Source organism: Pongo abelii, chromosome 4, assembly GCF_028885655.2.
Source record: "Pongo abelii isolate AG06213 chromosome 4, NHGRI_mPonAbe1-v2.0_pri, whole genome shotgun sequence".
NCBI lineage: Eukaryota > Metazoa > Chordata > Mammalia > Primates > Hominidae > Pongo > Pongo abelii.
The window spans coordinates 123,958,261-123,979,466 of NC_071989.2; the positions used below are offsets into that span (position 1 = coordinate 123,958,261).

The 21,206-nt window shown below is 37.6% G+C and overlaps 1 protein-coding gene across 2 annotated transcripts in view; it reads left to right on the forward strand.

The window, feature by feature from the left end:
- The first annotated feature begins 27 nt into the window (after positions 1-27).
- Positions 28-21,206, forward strand: part of AP3S1 (adaptor related protein complex 3 subunit sigma 1) — a 72,423-nt gene continuing 51,244 nt past the window's right edge. Inside the window, exon 1 of one of the 2 annotated variants that reach the window (XM_002815798.6) lies at positions 28-251. In XM_002815798.6, coding sequence (XP_002815844.3) covers positions 183-251 — 69 coding nt within the window. In that variant the 5' untranslated portion in view covers positions 28-182. The remainder of the gene's footprint in view (positions 252-21,206) is intronic. The other variant, XM_054555841.2, reaches the window with a different exon arrangement.

Here is a 21,206-nt window from a genome sequence, read left to right on the forward strand (position 1 = left end):
TCCTTAGTGCCTGCCCCGCCCAGGCCCCGCCCCTTGGGCCCCGCCCGGCGGCTCGGGAGCGCGCGCGGGCGCGTGCGGGAGGGGGCGGGTGGGGAAGGATCGCAGGCGAGATTACGAGGCGAGGCTTGCGCGCCCGCCCCCGCCCTGGCCCCCAGTGCCCACCCGGTCGGCCCGGCACAGCCATGATCAAGGCGATCCTAATCTTCAACAACCACGGGAAGCCGCGGCTCTCCAAGTTCTACCAGCCCTACGTGAGTATCCAGCTGCCGCCGATCCGGGCGAGAGGGAGTCGTTGGCGACGGGCAGCGCCCAGCGCGGCTTTCTCAGAGCGACCCCCTCCGGCGCCTTGCGGCCCTTCTCGCGTCCCGGTCGCCTGGCGCTCGCCAGCTGTCAGCCTCCCGGTGGGTGTGGACAGGGTGCCCACCTCCCTGCCGCGCGGTCAGCCACCGACGTGGCTTTGCCCGGGCGGTTCCTCCGCCGTCGGTGGGCTGCGAGCTTCCCCGGCTGCGCGGGCCAGGCCCTGGAGACTTCCCGGTGCCCGGCCCTCGCCGATCGGGCAGCCGCAGCCCACCCGCGCCCCGGAGCCCTGCGCCCCGGCCCCAGGAGCCCACCCTGCGTGGCTGCCTTCCTGCCGCCCGCGGCTGCAGTTAGCCCGGGAGGAGGAAGACGGCGTGGAACTCGTTCTTCTCGCCCCCCTCCCCCGACTCCCAGCCTTTCCAGGTGGACTTCTTTCTGTTCTTTGGACAGATGGGCTACCGGTTTTCACTGTAATCCTCTCATAGCTGAGGAACTTTGGCTTCCTGCGTTTGATAACTGCACGTTCTGTACAGTCTCTCTTCTGTATGTTTCGATACGTGACAGACTGCCCAGTGTGACTTTCAGGTGTCTCCTTATTGAAAAGGAAGATGTGTGAGGACCTAATATTTTTATCAGGCTTTTTACCAGCTGGCTGCAAATTATTTACCTTCAAAGTAACCGGCGACGTTTGTAGTTGACTGATTGGAGCTGTGATTCTATACCTAAAAGTTACGATTTCAGCTTCTGGTTTGGCATTTTTCCACGTATGGGAATTTGCCCTCATTTATAGTTTTTTTCTATTTATGAAGAATAGTAGCATTTGTAGAACTTCTCTTTTAGACGTGTAAATACTGTTTAGTATGGACAAGTGCAGGAGGCATTAAGGTAGTAGAGATAAGTGATTTGTTGATGATCGAGGAAGGGCTTTATAGAGTTATGTGCTTATCTGAGGGCAAAATTCGCTAGCTGAAACACATAAAATTGGACTCCCAGTGGTAGGATTAATGTGAGGTATAACTGTTGTGTGGTATTGTGGCACTTTGCTTATAGCAAGAAATGAGCTTTCAATTCAATTTTGAAATTGTGCCAAGGCTAACACTTTTATGCAGATAAGTCCCAGATGGAAATCAATCTTGCCATTACAAAGTAAATGTGAAAATGTCAGTTTGCCTAAAATGATAATGCAGTCTGGAGGTGTTAGTTGACGTGAGAAATCTTGAGTTTATTCTTCATTTTTTTCAGTTGTTTTGCTTTTGCTAGCTATAAAGAATATTTTCTGCTACTCGTGTATGGTTTTAATTTAGTATAACTTGAATACTAATGGTCTGTTTAAAAATTCTACATCATGGGGTGGGGGGAGGGGGGAGGGATAGCATTAGGAGATATACCTAATGCTAAATGACGAGTTAATGGGTGCAGCACACCAGCATGGCACGTGTGTACATATGTAACTAACCTGCACATTGTGCACATGTACCCTAAAACTGAAAGTATAATAATAAAATAAAATAAAATAAAAAATAAAAATTCTACATCATTCTTTAATCCAGGTTAAATTCTAGTTGATCCTCCCGAATGGAAAAAAATGCCACTAATTTTACCTGTTTGTTAAAATATAGTACCAGCCTTTATTGAAGGAGTATTTGTCATAACCATTTTGCCAGTGTCATCCATTTGCAGTGTAAAAAAGGTATGTTGCAATAGTAAAACAATTCAGAAAATTATTTTTCCATATCTAAACTTAAGCAATATTCAAAATAGTGGGTTTCCTGGCTAATCCATATAATCGGTGTATACTACTCATATAGTGTATAATTTAACTATCTACTGAAAAATGCATTTAATTTAGAAACTCAGGAAACTGTCTTTCCCTTGTCCAAAAGTGGGAACAGAAGTATTGTTTACCATCACTTACTAGGTAGCAGTGACGGTTAATGTGGGAAGAGGCAGTTTTGGCAGGAGTGGCAACTCTGGTGGCATTTTTGGCCATTGTGTGAGTGACAGGGCCACTGAGGGCACAGAGCTAGAAGATATAAAAAGAAGAATCTGGTGGTCACTGGCCATGTATAAGTGGAGTATGAGAAGTTGTTTCTGTGTATTAAGTTTCTGTAAGTTGGGTTTTGCCGAGTGTTTTTTTGTCTTTCAGGAATAATTTAAGATTATTTATTTATATACTTGCTTCCTCCACTAGACCATAACCTTTTTGAGGGCAGTTATTGTTTTTCATTCATTCATTCCATCAGTTTGTCAACGGATATTTAATTTATGCCTACCATGTGCAGGCACTGTTTTAAAATCTGAAGATGAACAGATAACTTTTGCTCTTGTGTGAGAAACATAGCGCTATTAAGGAGTAGGCTATATTATAGCATGCCAGATAGTATTAAGTGCTGTGGAAAAAAAAATAAAGCAGGTAAGAGTCTTAGAGAGTGAGAGGATGACAGTTTAAAATAGGGTAGTCTGGTAAGTTCTCACTGAGAAGGTGGCATTTGAGCAAAGACTTGAAGGAGGTAAGAAAGGTAGCCTTGCAGATACCTGGGGGAAGAGCATCCCAGGTAGAAGGAGCAGCAAATGCAAAAACCCTGAGGAGAGTGCCTGTTTGAAGAACCCCAGGAACTTCTACATAGCAGGAGCAGACTGTGTAAGGGAACATTAGTTGGAAGTGTCTGTTTGTGTAGGGCGTCATTCTATTCTTGCTGCCTGGAATGTCCTTCCTTTCCATTGCCACGTGTACAAATTCAACCCCTTGTTCTAGGCCCAGCACAAACGTCACCTAAACATTCCGTGAAGCCTTTGATCTTGCTCAAAGGCTCCTCATGGTTTTTATGATTTTTTTATCTTTGTTATGACACAGTATTCTCATTCACAGCCTATAATTCCTCGTGGCAGCCATCCTATAGAATACTTGAAGGAACGTATCAGATTTTAGGTATATTTTTGTCATTCTTAGCAGTCAACACTGAATCTTGAACATAGAAAACTCTCTCTTTGCTGAATGCATTTATTTAGAATCTCCTAGCTTGGGATAGAGTTGGGATTAGTTAACTTGCTGAGTTTCCTTCTGTCTCTTAAAATGTAGTCCTTCACTAACTAGAGGTTTTAAGAATCTCTGCCTTTAGCATAAAAGTAATGATGGAATATCTGTTGCTCAGCTGTTTCTGTTTTAAGAGGTCTCTAAGAAGTATATGTCCAATATGAATAAAAATATTGAGTTTAATTTATTAAACAATATCTAGAGGTGTGACTGAGTTAACGATTCCATATACTGGCAGGATGCTGAGGTTTGAGTCCAACAGTAATTGTTTAACACTGAGCAGTTTAAAAAATGTTTAACCATTTGCCAACAAGTTTATCCTACTGCACTGCATTTTCATTCCTCATTTATCTCCCTCAGATATAACAACTTATATATTCATCTCTGCCCTTTAACAGTGCACATTTCCATTTCATGCTGTAATAGATTGTTAGATTCGATTGTGGCTCCAAGCTGTTATATGTGAGAAATATGAAGTTACACACCTGTTTTGCCAAACAGAAGTTTTGGTTCATTCTGCTAGAGTCAGACATTACGAATTCAAGTGTGGGCTGGGTGCCATGGCTCATGCCTGTAATCTCAGCACTTTGGGAGGCCGAGGCAGGCGGATCACCTGAGGTCAAGAGTTCAAGACCAGTGTGGCCAACATGGTGAAACCCCATCTCTACTAAAAATGCAAAAATTAGCCAGGCATGGTAGCGCACGCCTATAAGTGCAGCTACTTGCTCCGAGGCTGAGATAGGAGAATTGCTTGAACCTGGGGAGGTGGAGACTGCAGTGAGCTGAGATTGTGCCACTGCATTCCAGCCTGGGTGACAGAGTGAGACTCCATCTCAAAAAAAAAAAAAAAATTCAAGTCTGGACTCAGAATGCATCCCTTTTTGTTTTTGCCTTCTATATCCTTGGTCTATGACTGCACAAATTCAAATGTTTTGCTTGGTTTGTCTTTTTAAGTTAATGTTTAGCTTCAGCGACTTGGCAACAGTAACCTTTAGTCTTTTAATACTTGCCTGACAGTATTTGTGCATTACTGTAAATAAGTAATGAGACATATTTTATAAACCAAATATATTTTTACATAGCTATCAAAAAAATCCCTTGGGTTATGATTCCATAGTGTATCCTCTGGTGAATTACTTTTAAAAAAATTTTCTTTTTTTATAGAGAAAAGGTCTCACTATGTTGCTCAGACTGGTCTTAACCTCCTGGCCTCAAACAATACTCCAGCTTTGGCTCCCCAAAGTGCCGGGATAACAGATCTGAGCCACCATGCCTGGCCTGTGAGTTACTTTTATAAAGTGGAAATGTCTTTCTTTTGTGTGAATTATCTTAGTTGTTTCTGCAGATATAAAATACTGTGTGTATGTATGCATGTGTGCATACACACCACACACATATGAAGTGCAAGCAGGAAAATTTTCAAATTAACCTATATGAGTTGCCTCAATTTTTTTAATAAACTGTATTTAATTAAACTGTTAACCAAATGCAAGCCTTAGGAGGAACTCTAAGATTCTTCTCTCTCTTTTTTTTTTTTTGAAAATCTTAACATAAAAATACAAAGTGTTGAAAGTCTAGATAACTTCTTTTTTCTTTTAAAAATACCCCTTAAAAAGATCCATCCATGTTCACTGATGTCTTTTTTTAGTGACTATTAAGACATTGTGGCAGATGGGTTAATTAAACTTATGTCAGTGATCAAGATAGAATTATCAACACTCCTGAGTATGAGGGTGTTAATACATACTAACACGGCATTTCAGCTTTTTGTGAAGAAAATTCCGTACGATTCGGTTTCCTTCCGTATTAGTTATAATGCGTTTGTCTGCATAAATTGGGTTTTATGTAGCCTGACTCAAGTGCTTAGAAAGAACTATGTTAGGTACATTATAGGAAGTGCAGAGTAGTAGACCGATTCCAAAAGTATTTGATTCAGCAAATCAATGACTTTATTGTAGATCCAATTTCTTTCTCTTTCTCTGCTTTACACATCACAAAATTACTATTATCCAAAGGCTGTTTTTCTCCTTTGGTAATCAGTTCAATTCAGAAAGAGACAACTATCTGTTTCTGCAGTCCTGGACTGTGTCTTTCCCTTCATTCTGGTTAGACCCACCGAAAACCAATAATATTAATAGCTTACCCTAATCAAGATCCAACTTTGGATTGGAGCTGAAGATGAGAGTGAAAACGGGAATAAAATGGATATTCTGTTGGAAAGATGAAAGAAAGGAGTGGATGGTGGGTAGGCAAACAAGGGTCTGCTATTTCTTCTTCTAAACTTTTAAAAAAATATTTATTTTTATGGCCAGGCACAGTGGCTCATGCCTGTAATCCCAGCACGTTGGGAGGCCTAGATGGGAAGATTGTTTGAGCCCAGGAGTTCAAGACAAGCCTGGGCAACGTGGCAAAACCCTGTCTCTATGCAAAAAATACAAAAATTAGCAAGGCATGTTAGCACACACCTACAGTCCTAGCTACTTAGGTGGCTGAGGTGAGAGGATCACTTGAGCTCCGGAGATCGAGGCTGCAGTGAGCTGAGATTGCGCCATTGCACTCTAGTCTGGGTGACAGAGGAGACCCTGTCTCAACAAATTTTAAAAAATATGTATTTTTATTGAGGTATGGATGACAAAAAAATTACATATATTTACAGTGTACATGTTATTTTCGTATATGTTTATATTGTGAAATGGGTAAATCAAGCTAACTAACACATCTATCACCACTGTTCCCTCTTTATTAGCTTTTAATATATATTAGTTTTCTGTAATTTTAGATTGCTTCTGAGGTTGTTAATATCAGGAATAGTTCCTTGTAATATGCAATACTGAACATGTGTCACAATAGATCTTAATTTCAGGTTTTCCTTATATCAAAGTATCCTCGAAAAACTCAAATGCTGATACGTTCACAGTTTTTATGTGGAGTATGCTGGAAAACTTGCTTTTTAAAAATTAAGATTAAACCTTTTGAGTATTTAATTGTAAAGGAGGAAATAAAGTCTTCAAAGTTAAAATGATTTTTGGTTATGAGGTAAGTGTTATAAATAGGACAATGTTATAGGTCATTTCATGGCTTTTCTAAAAGAAGGCCTTACATAACGTACCTGTATTATATTCTTTAGCAAAGTTGTTTTCAATTTTAAGTAAGTTTCTTTTTTTGTGGCTATGTAGAAAATTAAGTATTAAGGCCACTAAGGTCATTCTTGATTTTACCACACACAGATAATTATTAACACTTAGTGTATTTCCCCCGGTCTTTATTTTTCTTTTCACAATGTCCCAGTGAATAGGATATACCTTTTAGACATTAATAACACAAATAAATGCTTTGAAGCTGATGATGGATTTATTAAACATTGTGGCTTTAAGATAACTGAATATGTTAATATTCAGCCACTCTCTTGTTAAAATTAAAAGAAGACAATATATGTTAATAGCACATTAATAATTTGCATGTTTTAAGAAATGTGTATATATCTTTCTTTTGTATAAAATTAAACTTACCTATGTAACCTGAGGTTATCAGTGTCCTTGTCTTTTTCGTTCTGAAGGGAAATCTTTGCCAATTTTTGTTTGAAAGTCAAGAGTTCATTCTTGCCTTTAGCACTTAGCGTCTTTTTTGTACCTGTGGATTATAGATTTTGTCACTGCTGTTTATAATTCAAGGTGATTCTGAGTTGTTACCATCTAGAGGGCCCAGTCCCCTTCCAACTGTCACATTAGGCTAACTAAACACATTCTTTCCTCACCCATCTGCCTTTTCAGCTTTCCTTTCATCAAATCCTTTGAACTACAATATAGTTAAAACAGCTTTCTTTGCTGAAGAATCAGGCAACTCTTAGAAGGATATTGAGGTGAATAAAGGACAATTCTATCTAACAACTGTTTTCTTAAGACTCCAAGTGGAGGAAGCCCTTGTAGAGTTAGGCCTCTGACTAGGCCTTCTAGAGATAGGCCTCTGGGAAGAGGGGTGGGCTTTCTGGATACTTTCTGATCTGTCTCTCCATTACACTCTTTCTCTTTTCCTGTCCATATTCTTTCAAGTATTTATTTGTTGTTTGTATGGCCCTATTCTAAGCACTAGTAATACAGTGATGAGTAAGACAGATGTCACCCTTGCCCTATGGGTTTACATTCTGGTGATAGGAGATAGGCAGTAAATTATTTAAGATTGTAATTAGTCTGAAGACAAATGAAACAGTATAAGGGAATAAAGCTTGATGGAGGAGAGCCTATATTAGATAGGATCATTGGGAATACCTCTTTGACGACCTGACATTTGAGAGGAAAACTGAATGAGATAAGAGAGGAAGAATATGAGAACAGCAAAGAAAAGAATGTTTCAGGCAGAAAGAGGTGCAGTGTCCCTCAAATGGGACCACACTTGATGTGTTCAGGAATAGCAAGAAGGCAAGCTGAGAAATCACAGGGAAGAGAGGCAGGAGATGAAGCTAAAGAGAACGATGGGGACAGATCATGCCTGTATGCCACACCATGCCCCTTCTTGACATAATTCAGTTTGATGACATCATGCCCAGCATGTTCTCCACAAGAGGAGATACACCTCTGTGAATCATACTTGCATTTTGCCATTTAAACAGTGCCTCTGCAGAAGGGGCAGTGAGGCTCTCCTCTGTATAGTTACTTTCTTCTCTACCCAGTTATTGTTAGGCTCTGGAAAGATGGAGTTGCTAGGCCAGTGAATGAAGGTAAAAGTCAGTGCATCAAAACCAGGCATGGTGTGTGCCTATAGTCCCAGCTACCTGGAAGGGTAAAGTGGGAGGATTGCCTGAGCCCAGGAGTTGAGTCCATGCTAGGCAACCATAGCAGGACCCCTGTCTCCTGAAAAAAAAAAACAAAACAAAAAAAAAAAAACAAAGGAAACAAAAAACATGAGTGCTCCAGTTCTGTATAGCCTATCAATGAGACCAATGAGACCTGTGATCAAGCTTTGGTAAGTCACCTGTGAAGTAACACAACTCAAGAAGAAAACCATTTTTTTCTTAGCTTATTGTCTTAATTATATGTGAATAGAGTTTATGTGAAGCCCACTAGACCCACCTCTATTGTGCTGAAAAGCATTTACATTTTTCTACTCTTGCAAGCCTGGTGTAATTACAAGAATCACTTGCTGTCAGTCACAGTTCTCTTTGTTACTCAGGAGGAAAGGGCCATCTTTTAATATTCCAGAACCACTGAATTGTTTTGATTACCTTGTGCTTACTGAGGAAGAGTACTAGTTGATTCTATCGCATACATATCCTGCTATTTCCTGTCATTAATATATCTTAGTGTGATATGAAAGGGTTATAAAATAAATTTTATTGTAGTAATACAATAGAACTTAGTCTTTCCCAGCAGAAACTCCTTACACATTAAACACTAACTTCCTATTCTCCTCTTCTCCTAGTACCTGGCAAACACTATTCTACTTTGTGTCTCTATGAATTGGACTGCTCTAAGAACCTCATATAGGAGGAATCATGGAATTTTTGTCTTTTTGAAACTGGCTTTTCTTGTAGCAGGTCTTCGAAGTTCACTTATGTTATGTAGCATGTATCAAAATTTCCTTAATTGTTAAGGCGGAATAATATTTCATTGTATGTGTGTACCTACCATCGACCTAAAAGGAAGAGGCTGAAGCACAAAATAGGATTCAAAGAGTTTACTTGAGCCAAAATGAGAACAGTTGCATGGGAGACTCAGACTCAAGTATCCTTGGATAAGAGCTCCCTTTGGCCATTGTTAAAAGCAGGTTTGTGAAGGCATTAAATAAAGGGGACATGGAGTGGGCTGATACTAAGTTGTCTGTCAGGAATTCTCACTAGTTTATAGAAATAACTTTGGTTAATGATTGACTAACATTGTTGAGATACAGGGAGTTGTTTATAGTGTGTGGTGTAGCATTATTAGGTTATTTTCTAGTTAACTTGTGGCAGTATAAGGCAGTTTCAATAGATAAATATTTATCATAGCTCAAAGGAGAGAAGTAGGATGTGATTGCTGTCATATTTTAATGCCTTTCTGGGCCAGATCATTTAAAAGGACTTGCATTCCTCAGATAAAAGTTTCTTTCTCAATGCCATATTTTGTTTATCCGTTTGTCAGTGGAAACTTGGGTTGCTTCCATCCTTTGGCTGTTATGGATAATGCTGTGAATATAGATGTACTGATATCTGTTTGAGTGCCTGCTTTTACTTTTTATAGGTACATACCCAAAAGTGGAATTGTTAGATTATATGGTAATTTTATGTTTTGTTTTTTTCTGGGGAAGCGGCACATCATTTTCCACAGTGGCTGTACCATTTTACATTCCCACCAGCAATACACAAAGGTTCTAGTTTCTCTACATCCACATTATTTTTTGTTTTTTGAAAATAGCCATCCTAATGTTTATGAAGTGGTGTCCCATTATGGTTTTGATTTGCATTTCTTTAGTGACTGTTGCGGATCTTTTCATGTGTTTATTGACCACTTGTATATCTTTGGAAAAATATCTATTTGAGTCTTTTGCCCATTTTAATATTCAGTTGTTTGTTTTTGTTGTTAAGTTGTAGGAGTTTTAAAAATATATTCTAGATATCAGTCTCCTATTGTATATATGATTTGCAAATATTTTCTCTGATTCTGTGGTTGCCTTTTTACTCTGTTGATAGTGTCCTTTGATACACACAACTGTTTAATGAGATTTAACTTACGTTTTTGTTGTTGTTGCTGGTGCTTGCTTTTGGCATCCTACCCAGAAAATATTTTTTTAATTACTATATAATAGTTCATTGTATAGTATACTATAATTTAACCAATCAATGTGGACTTCAATTTTAAGTAAGGTTTTTTGATGAGATTAAATAAGAGAATGGTTGTGGAACTTGACATATAAGACTTAGTAATTGTTGTGTAAATAATAATGATTACTTTTATTACTGCTTGTTACTTCCTACTTCTAATTGGAAGATCATGTAGTCAGTCATAGGACTATAGAACACACCAGAGATTGTTCTCAAATACTCTTTGTATTTTCTCAGAATGAATTATCTCTTTTATTTTATTTTTTTCCAAAAACCCCAGTGTTTAAATTATATGGGCCCTGTTTTGGTAAAAGGCAAAAGGTTTATAAGATCTGAAGAGAAACCAGAGTATGTGGGCCCTGTTTTGGAATGAACTTGCTGCTTATTATAAAATGGAAAGTCCTCAAACACTCTTCCACAGAAAAGTTCTGTAAGAAGACTTTTATAGGAGAAAGTATGGCTATAAAAGTTGCCCCAGCTTCTTTCATTTTCTCTAAGAAATTAGCTAACCTTTAAAAAAAAATCTCAATTGAAATATAGCTCTCACATGCTATAAGATTCACCCATTTAAAGTATATAATACAGTGGCTTCTAGAATTATATCATGGTTGTGCAACCATCACCACAATCTAAGTTTAGAACATTTTTATCAACCTAAATGAAATTTAGTACCTATTAGCAGTCACTCTCCAATCCCCACTCCCCACTGTCCCTGGCAACCACTAATCTGTTTTGTTTCCGTAGATTTTTCTATTCTGAACATTCTGTATAAATGGAATCATGAAATATTACAGTCTTGTGATTGGCTTCTTTTACTTAACATGATGCTTTCAGGATTTGCCTATGTTGTAGCATATATTAATATTTCATTACTTTTTATAGCTAAGTAATATTTTAGTATGGAGAGATATATATACACTGTATCTTGTTTGTCCATTTATCAGTTGATGGACATTTGGGTTGTTTCCACTCTTTGGTTACTATGAATAATGGTGCTATGAACATTCATGTATGAATTTTTCTGTGACCATATGTTCTCATTTCTCTTGGGTATATAACTGGGAGTAAAATTGCCAAATCATATGGTAAGAATATGTTTAATTATTTGAAGAAATGCCAGACTATATTCTAAAGTGACTGTACCATTTTACATTCCCACCAACAATGTCTGAGGGCTCCAGTTTCTTCATATCCTAACCAACTCTTGTTATTGTTGGTTTTTTTTATTCTAGCTGTCCTGATGGGTATCAAGTAGTATCTCATTGTGATTTTCACTTACATTTTCCTGATGACAGATAATGTTGAACATCTCTTCATGTGATTATCATCCATTTACATATCTTTTTGAAAGAAATATATACTCAAATCCTTTGCCTGTTTTTAAGTTGTGTTGTCTTTCTATTATTGACTTGTAAGAGTTCTTAATATACTGTAAGTGCAAATCCTTTATCAGGTATATGATGTGCACGTATCTCCTCCCATTCCATAGGTTGTCTTTTTACTTTCTTGCTGCTATCACTTGTAGCACAGGGGTTTTGAATTTTGATATCATCTAGTTTATCTCGTTTTTCTTCCCTTGAGCTTTTGGTATCCTATCTAAAAAGTCTTTGCCTACTCCAAGGTCAAAATCTTGTAACTATGTTTCATTTCAAAAGTTTGGTAGCCTTAATTCTTATACCTAGGTCTGTGGTCCATTTCAAGTTAGTTTTGTGTATGGTGTGAGGTGGGGATCCAGTTTTATTCTTTTACATGTGGCTATTTAGTTGTTTGAGCACCATTTGTTGATTATTCTTTCCCTATTGAATTGCCTTTGTACTTTACTCCAAGTTTTCCTCCCAAATTTTATCTTGTTCTTGGAGTTCTTAGAGCTTCCAGCTGCCACCATGGTTAACTCTAAATATTTCAAACTCAGTCTGTCACCTTCTCAGCTTTTTGTTATTTCAGTAATAGAGTGTTTGCCACTGAAATTGGGAAATATTTTAATATATGTCTTAGTTCATTTTGTGCTTCTATAACAGAATACTTGAGACTGGGTAATTTATAGTGAACAGAAATTTATTTGGTTCATGGTTCTGGAGGCTGGGAAGTCCAAGGTCAAGGAACCACATGTGATGAGGGCCTTCCTGCTGCGTCATAACATGGTGAAAGGCATCACATGGTATGCACACGTGGGCAAATGTGGGAGAAAACTCGCTTTGATAACAAACCCACTCCTGTAATAATGACTTTCATTCATTCATGAGAGCAGAGCCCTCATGACCTTATCACCTTTTAAAGGTCTTACCTTTTAACACTGTTGCGTTGGAGATTAAATTTCCAACACATGAACTTTGGGGGATACATTCAAACCAAAGCAGAATGGTTGATGGTGGTTTAGGGCGTTAATTATACCTGCCATTTATTGAGTACTTTTTTGTGCATGCTAAGCATTTTTTATACATTGTAAGAGAAAATAGGAGAGAATTCTTCTCTAAAGAAATTTAATGAGATATTTTGGAGAGTTCTAATTAAGTTACTATTGTAGGTGCCCTAGTCTCTTCTTGTTTGGGATTTAAGGATATTGCTATCCTGATTGCTGGTTCTTTGCACACTCTGGCTGAAGTTAGGCCTGCCCATGTACACAGAGTCTCCAGCCAGACTTCTTAGGAGAGGCCTTGGCAGAAAACACACTAACTGAATTTTCTTTGCTAGGGTCTTCTGTTTTTCATGATTCCTAAATGTTTGGAGTGCTCTGAGGATTTGTCCTCAGACGTCTCTTTTTGTTTTTGTAATGCAACATAAACTATTGTTATTCTTCATATATTTTCTTGATTCTGTGATTTTGTCCACATTTTACTTCTGCCCTTCATGTAACTTCATACTCCCCATTCTCTATATTTTTGAATTCTACCTATTCTTTAATGCCCTTCCTCAGTATTTGTCACTTTTCTTTGAAGATGACTGTCTTGCTGCTCAAAATCATTGTTCTTCTTGACTTCTTACAGTATGTTATTTGTGCTACTCTTATGTCAGAAATCACCCTCTACCTTTTATTATAAATAGTTATTTTCTATATATGTATGCCAATATATGTGTGTGTGTATATATATATTTTATATATATTTTATTTATATGTATATTATATATATTATATATTTATATATTATATATATTTTGTATATTTTTATATATATCTTATATATATCATATATCTTTTATATATATATCATATATATATATCTTACATATATGTCATATATGTCTTACATATATCTTATATATCTTGTATATATATCTATAGATCTATATATATATCTTCTATATATATCTATAGATCTATATATATCTTCTATATATCTTTATTATATATCTTATATATATATATGATATATATATACATATATGATAGATATATATATCTCCGTCACCCAGGCTGGAGTGCAGTGGTGCAATCTCGGCTCACTGCAACCTCCACCTCCTGGGTTCAAGCGATTCTGCTGCCTCAGCCTCCTGAGTAGCTGGGACTACAGGCATACGCCACCGTGCCTGACCACTTTTTTTGTATTTTTAGTAGAGACAGGGTTTCACCATGTTGATCAGGCTGGTCTTGAACTCCTGACCTCAAATGATCTGCCTGCCTTGGCCTCCCAGAGTGCTGGGATTACAGGCGTGAGCCACCGCGCCCAGTCCTATTTTAATATTTTTATTCAACCAGGGCCTTGCTCAGCCACCTAGTCTGGAGTCCAGTGGTATATCATGGCTCACTGCAGCCTTGATCTCCCTGGGCTCAGATGATCCTCCTTCCTCAGCCTCCTGAGTAACTGGGACTACAGGCATGCATCACCATGCCCAGCTAATTTTTGTATTTTTTGTAGAGATGGGGTTTCACCATGTTGCCCAGGCTTGTCTGGAACTCCTGACCTCAAGTGATCCTCCCACCTTGGCCTCCCAAAGTGCTGGGATTACAGGCTTGAGCCACTGCACCCGGTTGATTATGAGGAATTTTGTTTCTTTTTTTGAAATATAAAAAAGGCAAAATACAAAACTATAAATTCAAAATAATGATATCTATATTTTACTTCTTGTATTACATCATAAGCTGTTTGAGAAAAGGATCTATTTGTCTTTGATCTTGGTAATCTTCTATATTTTAACATTTACCAGAGTGAATGAGTGCATTTTAAGAAAATACTTTCCTAAATTTTTAAAAGAATGATGAGGATGGGAGATGACATTGACTACGATTAGAGGGAAGTTTTAAAGTTGCCTGTGTGATATATGCATAAGGATAGGAGGGAAACATAGGAAAAGAAAATATCATTAGTGGGTTTCTGTTTCTTTAAAGTTTATTTTTGTTCTTCATTACTGCATTAAGAAATATTAAAATAATAGAAGTTTTTGCCTTTTTGTAACTGTAGTTATCTTTAGACTGATGTGATCTAGGAGTTGTGACCAACTGAAATGTAGCTCTTTTGAATTCTGTTGTGAAACAGAAATTAGGAAATCTGTTAGGAAATCTGATCAGCCTGAAGCAAGTTCTAGGCTCCTTAATGAAAGCTGTTAAGTTAAATAAGGAAAATAGTTTTATGTCAGCAGATACTTATTTAATTTTAGCTTAGCCTTTGAATGTTTGATTAAAATTTTAAGGCATTCTTTCCTATATCGTTTTCTTTTTTCTTCATTTTTAATTGACATAATAACTGTACATATTTATGGAGTACAGTGTGATGTTTTGATCTATGTATACATTATAAAAGGATTCAATCAAGCCAGTTAATATATCCAGCATCTTTTTTTTTTTTTTTTTTTTCCTAGAGATAGCATCTTGCCCTGTCTCCCAGGCTGGAATGCCTTGATGCCCAGGCTGATGGGCAGTGATGTGATCATTAGCTCACTGCAGCCTCAACCTCCAGGGCTCAAGGGCCTCAAGGGATCCTTTTGGCTCAGCCTCCTTGGTAGCCAGGACTACAGGTGCCCAGCAGCATGCTCAACTAAGTTTTTAAAACATTTTTGTTGTTGTTGTTTAGATAGGGTCTCACTTTGTAGCCCAGGCTGGTATGAAATTCCTGGCTTCAAGCAATCCTCTGGCCTCGGCCTCCCAACGTGCTGGGATTACAGATGTGAGCCACTGCACCCAGCAACGTTATCTATCATCTCACCGACTTATTTCTTTGTGGGGAGAATGTTAAAAATACATTCTTTTGGAAGTTTTAAAATATACATTATTATTAACTGTGGTCACCATGCAGTTCAGTAGATCACAGAAACTTATTCCTCCAGTCTAACCGAAACTTTGTACCCTTTGATCAACATTTTTGCTCTCCCCATTCCTCCTCTTATTCCCACCACCAGCCCCTGGTAACCACCACTACTGATTTTCTTAGTTGAGTATTGCCAGCATTCTAAGAAGATTCCAAGTGGCAGCAGTTGAAGTTCCTATGAGAAATTCTTTCACTGTCAATGTGATGAAACATAGTTAAAGGTTAGCACAGTTGACCTCTTCCTTGATAAGCAGTAATATAATGCAGAAAGGTAACATTCCTTAAAAGAAAACTTCCTATAAGATTTTATTGTCCTTAGAATTCTAGAGCTGACTTTTCAGATAAGGCCCAGAGGTAGTACTTAAAAATAAGTCGGTGTTAATGCATGCTTATTATGCCAGCTATCATTCTACAAGTATGTACATGTATGTATAAAGTAAGTGTATGAACTCAGTTCTCACAACACCACCATGAGGTAGATACTGTTGCTTTCTCCATGCTACAAATGAGGAAAATTCAGGCACAGAGAGGGTAAGTAACTTGCTCAAAGTCACAGAGTTAACAAAGAGTACATCCAGGAATAAACCCATATATCTGGTTGCAGATTATTTACTCTCCTCCTTTCCTTCTTTTAGTTTGTTTCTTCAAGTTATACATACATATTGGTTAAAGAATCTAATAGTTTTTCATAAGGTTTGTTATGAAAAATAACATTTCTTCATTTCTCCCTTTCCACAAGTAACTACTTTTAGCTGCTGATTTCAGTGTTTATGTAGCTGTGTCTAAATAATGTACTTGTTTTACTGCCTGATTTATTACTTGTAGACATGATTTATTCTGCTATTAAAAATGATTATTTGGCTGTCCTCTCCTCCACAACTAATTCCCAGTCCCCTCATAGTTATTTCATAATTTTGGTTAGATCAGTGTTTGATGTTTACATTAATTTATTATGTAAACACTATCTTCAGCTGAGCCGTGTTGTAAACTGTACTGTTTTTTCTTTCCTGACACTTTATTTTCTTTAAAGGTTGTAATTACCTTTTCATTTGATGTAGTTTTTAATGCACTTAATCACTAGTTTACATCTTTGCCAGTTGTCTAAATCATACACATCTTTTCTCAGTTTTATGTTCTTAAAGAAATCTCTTCTGGAGCCTTTTGACTAGGACCAATCCAGACCAGTTGTATGGCAGTCATGCTGGGATCTTTATTATTTTAGGGGATTCCTTTTGCTTGTTTCCTGTGTTGGACCTCCTATTGCTTCATTTCTTTGTTTGTTATCCTGCCATGGTGGAGCCAGTAATACTCTCCAGTAATTTCTTGAGAAAAAGGTCATGGGAAGTAGATTTTTTGTGATCTGGCATGCATGCCCAAAAATTCTTATTATGACTGCACATTGACTGCATATAAAATTTTAGGTTAGAATTTTTTCTCAGAACTTTGATTATATGCTCCACCTTTTAGTTTCCAGTGTTGCTATTTAAAAGTCTGAAGCAGTTCTGATTACTTCTCTTTTGTGTGTGATCATTTATACCTTCCAAAAAGTTGTAGATTCCTGTTTTTCGGGCGGAGTTTCTACAGTTTCACAGACCCTTGCCATCGGTCTGTTTTCATTAGTTGTGCTGGGTACTTAATGAGTCCTTTGATTGTAGAAACTTTTGTCCCCTGCTGGAAACATTTCTTCATTTTCTGTTCTCGAGTCTCCTTTTTTCAGTTTTTCTGAATTTCTTTGGACTCTTCTGCATATCTTATTCTTTCTCTTTCATTTTCTATCTTTGTGCCCTTTGGCTTTATTTTCTCACCTTTATTCTCCAGTTTGCTACTGAATTTTTAAAATTTCTCCTTATATTTTAAATTCCCATGAGCTTCTTTATTTCTGAATTTCACTCTTTTTATAGTATACTGTTATTTTATAGTTGCATTATCTTTTCTTACTTCTCTTATATTAATGATATATATTTTTAAATTTTCTTCTTTTTACTTGGTTTGTTTCCTCTGAGTTGCTTTTTCCCCTATTTTATGTTTCACTTTTTAAAAAAATTTATTTTTTAGTTTTTATTTTTTATTATACTTTAAATTCTGGGATACATGTGCAGAATGGGCAGGTTTGTTACATAGGTATGCACATGCCATGGTGGTTTGCTGCACCTGTATTAGAGTTGTCTTCAGCTGTCCAGTAATCCTTGACTGACTGCTCCTTTCTAAGAATAGGGTACTGAAAGCTGATGGGAAGCTCTCAATCCATGATTAGAGGTTGCCTGTGTGATAATCAGGCAACTTTACTTTACTTTAGGTAATCAAGCTAGGCAGTTTAGGTAGTGTAGGAATTGGAATTGTGACTACAACTCCCCAAATCTTCATGACTTAACATAATAAAAGTTTGTTTCTCACTTACATAAAGCCCAGCGTTGGTGTTCTTGGTCAACTAGAACCTTTCATGTGGGCCTTTTTTTTTTTTTATCATTCTTGAGAAGGGGCCAAAGGAACTTCTACATCTAGTTAGCATGGAAGATTTTGCAGGAATTTTTATGAGTGGGGCTTGGGTAGTATATTTTTAACAACCTGATGATCTGGGAGGAAAAAAGCTCTGATTTATAGCATTTGCTGATCTTTATGGTATAAATACTTCATCATGACCAATTTCAGGATACTGACATGATGTCACCAAATGCAGAATTAGGAAGAGATACACCCAATAGGCTTTCTTGCCAGCTCTGGCATACCACTGTGACTACCAGCCACATTCCACTGGCCAGAACTGTGTTGTATGGCTCCACCTAAATTCAAGGGAGGGTGAAATTGTGTTGCCTGGAAGTAAGGGAACTAGATTTTAGTGAACAGCTAACAGTTTTCTGTCATAGTTGGTATCTCTATTATCATTATCTTTAGATCTAGTTAGAGTTCTTACAGTTATGTTCCAATCTCCTGCCTAGACAGTAAAGAAGGCCTGGCTTTAGGTATTCTGAGAACTGATTAGACAGGATCTGGTGGTATCTGTACATTTACATAATCCCCACGTTTTCAGTGTGGTCCCTATATTTATTTTATGTTACTGTAACAAATTACCACAGACTTAGTGGCTTAAAACAACACAAACTTATCATTGTATGGTTCTGTGGGTAAGAAGTCAGATGTGGGTTTTACTGGACTAAAATCAAGGTATTGGTATAGCTGCATCCCTTTCTGGAGGCTCTGGAGGAGAATCTATGTTCTTGTCTTTTCCAGCTCCTAGAGGCCACCCTCATTCCTTGCTCATGGCTTCCATTCTCCATGTTCATAGCCAGCTACATAGCAGTATATCTCTGATTCTTTTTCTCTAGTCACATCTCCCTCTGACCACAGCCTAGGAAAGATTCTCAGATTTTGAAGTACCATGCGATGCAGTTAGCCCCACCTATATAATCTGGGATAATATCTTCATCTCAGAGTCCTTAATCACATCTGCAAAGGCATTTGTCATGTTAACCACACATATTTACAGGTTCCAGGGATTGGGATGTTGTCATTTTTTGGTGGGCCATTTTTCTGCCTACCACAGTACCCCTTGCTCTCCGAAGACCCTCCCTTTGATCTATTCCTAGTAATAAAATTAAGAACTTTTGTTGGGGATGGTAGTGGGAATTTAGTGATCCTTCTGCTTTTTAAACAAACTTTTCGTCCTTATTTTACAGTACTCTCTTTATCCTCACTTCCAGACGTATGTAAAAGCACCAATTCATGAGTTTTTGCCTATTTTGTGACACAAATTGAGTTAGTTTTATGATTTCCCTCTCACCAATTTAGGATTCAATTTTCTGAGAATACTTTAACACTTATTTAAACACTTTCAAGATTTTGTTGTTGTTGTCTTCCTTTCCCATTCTCTTCATCCTTGTGTGTTTATGCCTTTACCAAAAAAGCCCTTTAATATTGTCTTAGCTGGGGTTTGGGCAGGCAACAAAGGCAGATGTGTGTTTAATTTACCATCTTAATTAGAACACAGCTTGCACTTTTAACTTCTGTACCATACTGCCTTAACTTTGTTGCCTTTTTTGTGTGTAAGGTAACCCAGATTTTGGATAATACAAATGGATGTGGATCCTGTCTTCTAGATTACAAATTTGTTTATTCAGTACACTGTTATTGGCTACTGTACATCAGCCACTTTTCTGAGCATTTCAAATACAAAGCTCTGATTCCGGTGTTAGAATTCACACTACTACAAAGGAAATTTGAGCACACTGTTCTAAGTGTATGATAGGAATAGAAACAATACCAAGGAAGCATGGAGAAAAAAGGGACTAATTTTAATTGAGAGTCAGGAAAGACTTCATAGAAGTCATAATGTTCTAGCTGTGTCTTAGAAAGGGTGTTGCTAGAGAATGGAGTGCGGAAGTTGTTCCCAGACAGAAGTGGGAAAATGTGAAGAAGGTGAATGGTAAGAAGCTCAATGTGGCTGGAGCAGATTATATAGGGGAGAAGAAAGAGATGATGAAACTTCAGGGATTAGTCTGGCTTAGATTTTGGAGAACGTTTCATGGCATGGTAGGGAGTTTGTATTTAGGTCAAATAAAAACTAGAGATCTTTAATAAAGGAAGTAACACGGCTTGCACATCTTTGATTAAATTTATTTCTAAGTTTTTTTGTTTAATTTCTTGTTTGGGATGATATTGTGAATGGGTTTTTAAAAATTATTATTAAAAAAATTTTTTTGAGGCAGGGTCTTGCTCTGTCATCCAGACTGGATTGTGGTGGCATGATCTTGGCTCACTGTAACCTCCACCTCCCAGGCTCAAGCAATCCTCCTACCTCAGCCTCCCAAGTAACTGGGACTACAGACATGCCCTACTACCATGCCTGGGTAATTTTTTGTAGAGACAGGGTTTTGCCATGTTGCCCAGGCTGGTCTTAAACTCCTAGACTCAAGAGATCATCCCACCTCAGCCTCCCAAAGTGTTGGGATTACAAATGTGAGTCACTGAACCAAGCCAAAATTTTCTTTTCTTTTCTTTTCTTTTTTTTGAGATGGGGTCTTGCTATGTTGCCCAGGCTGATCTTGAACTTCTGGGCTCAAGTGATGATCCCCCTCAGCCTCCCAAAGTGCTGAGATTGTAAGTGTGAGCCACTGTGCCCAACTCAGAATCATTCATAATTAAGGGTGTGGTTCAGGTCTTTCTTTAACTTACTTTTTATAGGATTCCATTGTACAATTCCATTCTGTAATTATCCTTCTGTGACTGGTGGACATTTGGGTCATTTTCAACTTTTCTTATTACAAACAGCACTTTTATGAACATTCTTCTGTTTGTCTCCTGGTACAGAGGTTAAGAGATTTTTTTTTTATGTACAGTTGACTCTTGAAGGGTCTACTTACACGCGGCTTTTTTTCAGTAAGGATATTAGGAAGTTTTTTGGAGATTTTTGACAAATTGAAAAAACTTGCCAATTGTGTAGCCTAGAAATACAAAAAAAAATTAAAAACTTTGGAGATATATTATCAATGCATAAAACACAGTAGATACTAGTTTATTTTATCATTTACTACCATAAAATATATACAAATCCATTGTAAAAAGTTAAAATGTATCAAAATTTATGCACACACACAGAGACTGGACATGGTGCTACTCTCAGTACGTGGTGCTACTCTCAGTGGAGAGAACTGTAAACAAATGTAAAGATGCAGTATTAAATTATAACTATATAAAATTAACTGTAGTTTGTACTGTACTACTGTAATAATTCCAACATTCTGTTGCTATTGTGGTAAATTCGGGTGTTTTGAGAATCTGCTTAAAATGCTGTGTGATGCTAATCATCTCCTGGTGAGCAATTTGTTTCTCTAGTAAATTGCACATC